Source organism: Salarias fasciatus, chromosome 3, assembly GCF_902148845.1.
Source record: "Salarias fasciatus chromosome 3, fSalaFa1.1, whole genome shotgun sequence".
NCBI classification, from domain to species: Eukaryota; Metazoa; Chordata; class Actinopteri; order Blenniiformes; family Blenniidae; genus Salarias; species Salarias fasciatus.
In genome coordinates, this window is record NC_043747.1 from 15478761 (window position 1) to 15488256 (window position 9496).

Sequence of the window (9496 nt, forward strand, 5' to 3'; positions counted from 1 at the left end):
ATTTGTAACATGATCTGCTAGAAAAGCCAAGTATATAAAACTATTATATTAAAAAAAAAAAAAAAAACCCAAAACATGAGACATTGTTCAGAGCATTATACATCTTGATAAAAAAACATGAGTCCTTCATCTCTGGAAGCTACAAAAGGCCACAGTGTACATACTACCAAACAGGTGCATCTAAACAGGAGCGACACTCTACGCTTGACAAAAATAAATAGAGACAGTTGAATATGGCGAAGAGGCGGATCCAGAAACAAACAGGGCGATAATGACAGGGTGACTGTGTCATGAAATATTTCATATCGGAGCAGGGTTTGTAGCGGACTGGTACGAAGAGCTGCAGCGCCTGTAGTGAGCGTTGTAGTGAAAGCCCCGTGTTGCAAGGTCGCCCGACACACTCGGTCCTGCGTGTGAAGTCGCGCCCTGCTCGTCGCAACATCTATTTTAGTACCAAGAGTTAATATAAAACGCTGTATCGTCGGCAAACGCTAATAAATGCTGGCTGTGACAGGCGGGTGCAAGTGTTGGAAGTAATCCACCATTTAGGCTACGATTCAAGAGGTCACGCCCAGAGGGCTCGTCTGTCAGGTCAGGGGATCCAATTATAATGTATTTGCGAGGACCACTTGTAAACAACCGTGGAATGTGTGGACGGGGTGAGAGACATCCTTCATGAGACAATGGAGAGTGCTGCGTGATAATCAGGGGGGGGGGGGGGCATCAAAGCCTGAACCAAAAAAACGTCCCATCTCAGTACTTCTTCCTCTCTGTCTGTGACATCGTTGTTGTTGCTGGTCTCCTCCCTGCCGGAGTGGCGCTCAGACGTACTCCTTGGCGCTGCTGGGGGGGCCGGAGCGGGAGCTGCCCATGGACGGGTACTTGGACACCTGCTTTTTTCTCGGGCAGGAGGCGGCCAGCATGGACCCGCCCAGGACGTCGAGGAGGGAGCCGCCCCAGGCGATGAAGATGGCGGCGCCGAACTCGAATCTGGTCAGAAATGACACAAAGTGAACTCATGCTGAGGTGAATAGTTTGTGGCGTCGCGTGATGGCGAATGTTACGACCACGACTCTGCACAGCTTAGTATTTATAAAACTTAAATCAGCTCAGGACGCTATGATTTGCACCCCAACAAGATCTAACAGTGAGGGATGAGCAGACATTGATTCTTCCAGTAGCAAACGTTTTAGTATTGATTCTCATATTAAAAGATCAATATTGACACACTATTCAGTCAATTTAGCAATGTGGTTGTTTTCCATCACAGAGGAACGTTCATAAACAAGTTATTGGATGTATTTCACATTGTATAGGAGGAGTTACTCCGCTTCTATTTGTATAATAGAAATACCTTAATATGAATTGTAGGTCTGTTTCATTTGATTACCCACCATAGACAGACAGTGTGAAATGTTTCAAAACAATAAGTAAAGATCAAACCTTTATCAGGCCACTTGTACATCTCAGCTTGTTTTATTCTAAACTAACAATGGGATTTTGAACAAAACAGTAGAATTTCAGGAGTTGTGCAATTTATTTTACTGTTTCTTATGTTTTGACTATTTTGCTTGATCGAAGCCTCGTCTGTTGGTACACCCGAGTCATGCATTTATCTTAAACAAACCTGAAAATGGTGCTGAAATATTTTACACAGAGAACTTCTGCAGGAGACAGGATCCATTCAAATTCTATTGTTTGCTATATCTGTGCACATTTTTAGCACATTAGAGAGTAGCACTCAATAACGTACAGCCAAATTTAATGGTTCTTCGATCAGTCTTCAACCATAGCTGGAGAAATAATTTTGGATTTCGTTAGTTTTAGACCATTTTGCAAGAACTTGGAATAGTGCAAATGCCATGAAACCAGTAAGACATGTTTCTCTGAGACACTTACTTGGTGTTGACGGGAGTGTAGGGGTTGTAGAAAGCCCGGATGACGTTGTGAGCGAACCAGGAGCAGGCCACGATGGCACAGAGCCCTGAAAGATCAATCAGTCCATCAGCACACCACGAGAACCCGAGAGGGAGCAGACATGCTTTCATCCCCTTCACAGTCGCCGGGCGGCTCTACCTCTTGACTCCGGCACAATTAGCTTTTAGTGTTTCTCCGCTCTTTAGATCCTCTCAGACCTCTCGTGTTAGAAGCAAGGGCCAGGACTCATTCAGTCTAATGACCTCTGCAGGACAGAGTGTGGGAGGGAAGCTTTCTGGACTGGGGATCAAACCGCCTCCTACTTATTGTACGCTGTGTGGGAGATCGAAGCAAACCTGTTTTTTTTTTTTTTTATAAAATTACATAATAAGAGTGGACCAGTCCGTCAGATGCTCGGTCCAGTCCTACACTGTGGGTTCTGTCTCCCTGGAAATGGCTTCACTTTCTAGTTTTTGCACTAACGGCAGAAAAAGTCCAGTTTCTATCTTAATATTAAGACGGACATTTCCCCCTCAGAAACCGCATGAACGCCATCAGCTCCGGTTTCCTCACCTCCCACCAGCAGGATGATGCCTCCCGTCATGGCGACGCGGGACTTGCGCAGTTTGTCGGTGCCTCCGCAGGTGGTGCACTTCATCCCCATGCAGGCCACGCCCAGGCCCGCGATGGACACGATGATGCCAACTATCATGAGGGCGCGAGTGGCCTGGAGCGAACCTGGGAGCAGAGGGAGACGAGGAGGAAAAGCGGAAAAGCGATTGATTGGAGGGGAAGAATGTGTTTGTTTCTTTTTCTGGGAGACGGTGAAACAACAGCCTTATATTGCAGGATTTCAGAAAAAATAATCTGCGTAGACACTTGCAAAGTCACATAATCCCTTTGAGAAAGAGGTGAATCTGCAGGGACAATGCAGGAAATGATACACAAACACTAATAAACAGTCCGCCGACTATCAGAGAGGCTTTGTGTGTGTGTCCGCTGGTTGTGAATTACATTCACATTAGCCTGTCAGGACACTTTAATGTGAGCTTTTCCTGGAAGAGAAACCATGGGAGACACACACAAACAGAGAGGAGAAGCATCTCACGGCCTTTCACTTTCGCTGGGTCCCCCCCGGTTTGTGGACAAATAGGACGCCACTGTCCTATTTGTCAGAACTCCCACCCGCTCCTGCTCGCCCTGTAAACCTATCAGGGAGGGAGCCCCCTCTTTCTCCCCCCTCCCTCCTCTCTCTACCCCCACTGTCCACCTAGAACCAGTCTGTGCCAGTCTAGGCCATCCCTGCCCTGCCCAAACAAACAAAACCCCTACAGGGAAGGATGGAGGGATGGGTGGAGGGAGACCGAGGCTTCAGAGGATATGAAACGGAACAGAAAGCAGCGAGAAACGGGAGACAATGGGGCGGATTATGCAGTAAATCCAGAGCAGGAAGCACAATATCCTGGTCTGGAGACACATCACACTGATCTCTCTTCAGTGTGGCTCTGCTCTGTGAAGCACTGGACAGAAAGAGTCAAACCGCTGGGTGAAACTGTCAAAACCAAAGCACATGATTCAGCTGCTGTAGTTCATCACTTGGCTCCTGACTCAGGTGAGAGGCATTACGCACGCCGGATAGGTCTCCTGTCCACCACATGGCTCACACATACACACTCATACACACACTCTCATCTCGCATCTGAGATTTACGTTGTGGAAGAAAGTAACCTTACCCAAATAAAACACAACTGAGGGCAGGTTCAAAATGCAAACTCCGCAGTGAGAGCTCACTAGACCGGTGTGTTGTCCAAATGGAAACCATAAATCTCTTCTTTTCCTTGAATAGTTAATTTCAATGGAACTTGAAGCAGATTTCCAAAACATACCCAGCGTTTTGAGTGATTTACCACACATTCAGGTTGACTTTTGATTAATCCCAGACAGATTTTGAGGACATTTAAAGTCAGATGATGTCAAATCCATGAAATTCCTGAAATCTTTCAACTTTTATCTTACAAAACATTCTAATGTCTCCTGGAATTTGATCCAGCTCAACATCAAGCTAACACACTGTAACAAACCAATGCACTGAATGATTATATGAACCATTAATTTGGAGGAAGCTGTAATTTGAGGTCACAATTCTACTAAGAAAATATGTTCCTGAAGAATTTCTGTGAGTCTGAAGACCTCTGGCTCATTATCCAGTTCTTTACTGCTGAACAACAGGTGGCTGAAGGGAGAGATGGTATTTCACTATCTGTGTGTGTGTGTGTGTGTGTGTGCGTTCTTGTATTTCTATCCTTGTCGGGGCCAAATGTCCCCACAAGGATAGCAAAACGTGGAACGACGTGCCTTGTGGGGACCTTTTTCCGGTCCTAAGTAGGAGAAACAGTGTTTTCTTGACCATGTTGTTGTTACTGAAAAAAGTAAAAGTGCAAAAACATTTCTTTACGGTTAGTCTTTGTTGTGGTGTGGGTTAGGGTTAGGGTAAGGGTCAGGGTTAGGGGCTAGACATGAATGGGAGTCAATGGACGGTCCCCACAAGGATAGAAATACAAGACTGCGCGCGTGTGTGTGTGTGTGTGTGCGTGCGCGCGCGCGTTTTAGCCTGGAAACATCTCTGGTTATCATTCCCTTTCACAACGTCTCCGTATACCGACTGTGCGTAATTGCGCGCGCAGAGGTAACAGTGCGCTCCGTTGAGATACGGGCGTGTGTCCCAGGTGCCAAACAGTTAGATTTTTTTGGAAACGTGCCACTTACTGTCGAGCTGCAGGATGGAGTCGTAGATTTTACACTGGAGCTGTCCGGTGCTCTGGAACGCGCATGACATCCACAGTCCCTGGTACATGGCCACCGCTGTGATAATGTTGTCTCCGATGTACGCTGACATCTTCCACTGAGGCAGGATAGTCCCGATGATCAGTCCCACAATGCCAATCAGAGAGAGGAAAAACCCCAGCAGCTGGATACCGGAGTTGGCCATCCTTATTTATTTTCAAATAATTAAAAAAAATAATAATATTAAAAAAATAAATTCCCCTCTTTTCTGTGAATAAATGTCTAAACAGACCCTGTGTAGATATCTCCTTCTCTGATATGTCTGGGTTCGCCACTAAATCATAGAGAAAGCCAGGAGTTGTGTCCGTGTCGCCTCAGAGTTGTGTACCGGGGGTCTGCAGGCGGGGATGGGCGTCCAAGATGTGGGTGATGGTGTTAAGGGGGTGTGACATTAATCTGCCTGCTGATTCATGGACACACAGTTCTCATGCGCTCTGAAATGTTCCCCCTGCCTCCAGCAGAGCAGCAGGTCGTTTCCACTCCAGTCCTAATCCTCCTCCCAGCTTAAACTCAGTGAAAACTGTTCAAACTTTTTAGGAAAAGTCTAAAAAAGTTCAAACATTTAAAGGAATGTAATATTTTAGTTTGTTGTAAATCCATTTAACCTTAAACAATAAATCAAATAGTTCAAACAGCAGTCACAATGTCATTTCAAAGACATTTTTGTGAAATGTTACTGGTGTAAATACCATGATTTGCAATATTTGGTGTTGCAGTACAAGATTATACCACAAGGTGGTGTATTGAGTCACTCAAACAAGCAACAGTTAACACAACAGAAGAGCCTGTCAGTGTGGTGTAGTGTATAGGGTTATAATATATACTTCCTCTGTTGGGTTTATAGAAAAAGTATTGATGAAACACATTGTGTCATTTTTTGGATGTGTTTAGGGGCCTGTAAAAATAATTACAAGTTATTTTGATTTCAGAAACTGACTTGTGCACATTTGTTGCACTTGATCTGAGTGTATCTTATGTTGTGTTGTTTTTGCTCGTTCCCTCAGGCGATAGGGTGGACTGCGTAGGTCTGCTTCCCTGGGTGTTCTTTTTCTTGATAAAGTGAAATGTGAAACAGGCATATCTTGCAAATGGAGGAATTTTGCATGACGGAGTGGTTAAAAAAAAAATTCCAGCAGTGCAGTGTGAAAGCCTGGAGGACATCTCTGAATCATGCCTGCTGGACGGTGTTTTTACTCACAGCAGGAAGCAAGCCAACGACGCATTAACTTTTTCTAAAGTGTGCTGATATGTTCGGCCACTGCAATTTTGAATTCTGGACTAATTTGCTTTTTTTGGATGCAGGATAATATGTTTGTTTGTTCAAGGGGGAAAGAAAATGATTTTCCTGCTGATTCCACTTGCCATGTACTTCATCTATCTACTTTTTATCAGTATTGGATCAAAAACACTCTGACCCCCTGGTGAGAAATTCAAAATGGTACTTTTTGTATATATATTCTTAAGAGTTGGAGTTTATATTGTTCTTGTAATTTCTATACTTTCCCAGATCATCCTGCAGATCCTGTGGCTGGCTGGGTTTTCACCTCAGGCCATATGTTTGACACTCCTCCGTTAAGATGTTAAATCTGTCAGCACTCTGGCATTATGGAGGCTCGTCATGCTTGAGTGAAATCTTTAAAACAATAAATGAAGTCATCTTTTATGGCTGGACGGAGGTCATGCTGAGGATGAATAAGGTCAGGACAGAAGAGTAAGTTCAAATAATGTCTGATTTTTGAGTCAATGTAATGTCAATGTAATGTCACTACAAGGTGTAAAAACAAGTGTTTCTCAGTGCGTGTGTGTTGTCTGGGATTAGTCTCTTTATGGGGTTGAACACTATTGATAAAGTTTTAGTAAAGATAAGAGTTTTGACCAGGCAGATTTTGACCAGTTTCTGGCTGATAAGAATCCAGTTAAAGTTGAGTTAGCCATTAAAGGTATAATGGATGATTTTCTCGAAAAAGTCGAAGCCAAACGTCTGTTACTCGCTTCTTGAAAAACGCGCATGCGCCAGACCATCCTACCTGCTCTGCTGTTCCTACAAGCGCTTCAACGATTTCTTCAGCGTGATTGACATGTCGGAGGACCAATAGTTGAGACTCGCATCACGCCATTCATTGGCTAACACATTGTCCATTATACCTTTAAGTTGTGATGGTAAGGCACAGGAAGCAAGAAAGTTAATAGGGAAGTGCTTTGTTTTAGGCCACGAGTGAAACCATAAAAACTACCAACCCACAGCACAAATAACAATTTCTCCATTTTTGAAATAGTTAATTTTCACTGATTGCGGAAAAAAATTCCCAAAAGTTACTAAATTTCTCCATAAAATGGAAATAATGAAAACATGTGAGAGATAATGGAAACATCATTCCATTGAAAATACCTCATGCTTTCGTTTTTTTTTTTTTTTTTTTTTTTTTTTTTTTTGTGCTCCACAGGCAGCCACACTGCCCCAGACCACGACAGGAAATTAATGGATCACCTTCAGAGAACATAATGCAGCTACATTCTGGGAAAAGTTGAAGTTCCAGTCATAATTCTTGTGCAAGATTATTACATTCAAAGATTTCCTGTACCACTTTATTAAAAAACAGTTGCAGTTTCTTCCTTCAATGACCGGGCAGCAAAAACTGAGACAAAACAGTCATTGTCCCTGTCAGGGATCGGCTTGATCCCGCAGTGCGTCTGACTTCACACTGCTGCTAAACAATAGCCCCACAGCCGAGGGGGGCAGTAATAAGCCATAAGCCGGGAGGAAGTTACTGGCTGGATTACCTATTTAAGATGTGATCGCGCCGGATTGCTCTCTCGGCTCCGCCGCCCCTCCTCTCCACGCCTCCTCTCGCCTTTCATTCTCTCACGTTCTCACCCTTTCCTCCCACTTCCAGGAACCTCTCTTCTTCTCACTATAACTCTTCTCTCTTACTGTATCCAGGCTTTCAGGACCGGCCTCAAGTCATTGCTGCCGAAGCCAACAAATACCCCATTGTTGCTGGGGAGGAGCGACCCCCGAGCCTCAAGAATCTGCCTCTGTTTAATATAGAAGCTGAGGAGGATGATGATGATGGAGGGGAGGGGAGCGGGGAGGAACGGTGTTTAGAGGTCAAACAGTGTCGGGATCAAGGTGGGTAGGGACGAATGAAGGAAGGCGGTAAAGGTGAAAACAAAGTGCTGGAATAGAGGATGAGCAGAGAGATGAGGGTCAGTCTCTGGGCTACCGGTGCTGTTGCTACCGGTAACCTGATTTATATGATGTCCTCTCGGCTGCTTTCGGCCCGGGGTTGCAAAGAACACAAAAAGGAACATTGCTCACCCCCCCATCCACCCTCTGCTCTGGCTCCTCTTTTTTTTTCCTCTCTTACACTTCTATTTAAAAAAAAAAAAAAGCGTAAACATACATTTGTCTCGCTGGTTTAGCCGTTGCTCACGGCTCAATAGGAGGTGAAGAAGAAAACAGCTAAATCAGCCAAAGAAAGGCTCTAACAACATTCTCTGGGGGGGGCTCTCCCTCCTGTTAGCGGGGCCTCCTCTGGCTCTGAAGTGAGCAAATCCAGTGATTGGAGTCCTTTAAGTGCCCCTTGGAAGTCACTGAGGCATTAGCAATAAAACACACTTTTTCCCCTGAAAGGCTCCGGGCGCGCAAATGAGGGGGATGGCGCCCGTCTCCCCGCGTCCGCTTGTCCTCTCCACCTTCGGCGTTCTCACACAAGCAGACTCGGCTTTGTGCGGCGGCGGGACGTGGACCAATAGATTGCATTCTTGGACCTGTGGGCTCATTCTTCTGGCGCTCCCTCTGCGGCGATGATAGAGAGGTTCCTCTTGAGAGGCTGGCAGGTGCCACATGCAGGGCCTGAACGTGTTCCGACAGTCCGACCACAATAGACACAGTGTCGAGCTCTGTGGCGCCATGTTCGACATCAGTGAGCGTGAAAGTCCCTGCAGTGTGACTCTGGACGGGAAAGAACAGATTAAAAGAAAAACACTCTTCTTTGATTCAGTTTTTTTTTTGGGGGGTGGGGGGGGGGGGGATTTCATTGCTCTACATTGTACATTTTTGATGAGAACAAATTATATTCTGGATGTTAAAACTGTGAACCATAACTGTGTTTTACAGAAATTATCTGTAAGATTCCAGAGGTGTAAGCGTGTTAATCATGTTTGAAGACTGTTTAAAAGCACATGAAGGTTATATCTTCATTGCATGGGATACTGATAAAGGAAAACAATGCCTGCAGTGAGTTCCTCTTTATGCCTAGCAACATGTGACTGCCCCCTCCTGGACAGAATTCGGCACTGCAGGCACTGAGAGGGACCACAGGTCTGAACCACAGGGCAGATTCAAAGTTCCCTTTGCGTCCAACACTGTATAGAAAAAACAAAGTCGTTTTTGAGAAACATGTATTTCAAAATTTCAGCCTCAAACAAAGAAAATCACAACGTGTTAGATACATTACTCAAATGGAAATAATGCTAAGTTATTCCGAGCTCCTCGAATCTACATGCAAGGCGTCTGTCACGATGCCTGCTGTGTGTCAGAGGAGCAGACGTGCTTCAGCTCTGGATGCAGAGGCGACCTTACAACACATGTCAGGCGCTGACCACATGCACTTTGGAATATTTGTTTATGGAAAGTCAGATCCGGCGATCTTAGAAAGCACCAAGGAGGAGGACGACGACGGAGTGACGAGGACAACGGTGCGTGAAACCCCCCGGCCGCCTGCGAGGTCCT

General features: G+C 45.2%; 1 protein-coding gene across 1 annotated transcript; it reads right to left on the reverse strand.

Annotated features, from left to right (window-relative positions):
- Positions 1-767: 767 nt before the first annotated feature.
- On the reverse strand, positions 768-5180 carry cldn7a (claudin 7a). The gene is made up of 4 exons (XM_030086249.1): positions 4684-5180; positions 2491-2655; positions 1900-1984; positions 768-990 (listed from the first exon to the last, which is right to left on the reverse strand). The coding sequence occupies exons 1-4, from the start codon at positions 4904-4906 to the stop codon at positions 822-824; spliced, it is 642 nt and encodes a 213-aa protein (XP_029942109.1). The 5' UTR covers positions 4907-5180; the 3' UTR covers positions 768-821.
- Positions 5181-9496: the final 4316 nt, after the last annotated feature.

Excerpts from the sequence above, each read along its gene's own strand:
- cldn7a (XM_030086249.1), bottom strand. The coding sequence starts at position 4,906 with ATGGCCAACTCCGGTATCCAGCTGCTGGGGTTTTTCCTCTCTCTGATT. Across the intron at positions 1,985-2,490 it reads CATCATCCTGCTGGTGGGAG|GGCTCTGTGCCATCGTGGCC; the intron begins GTGAGGAAACCG and ends TTGATCTTTCAG. Across the intron at positions 991-1,899 it reads TACACTCCCGTCAACACCAA|ATTCGAGTTCGGCGCCGCCA; the intron begins GTAAGTGTCTCA and ends ATTTCTGACCAG.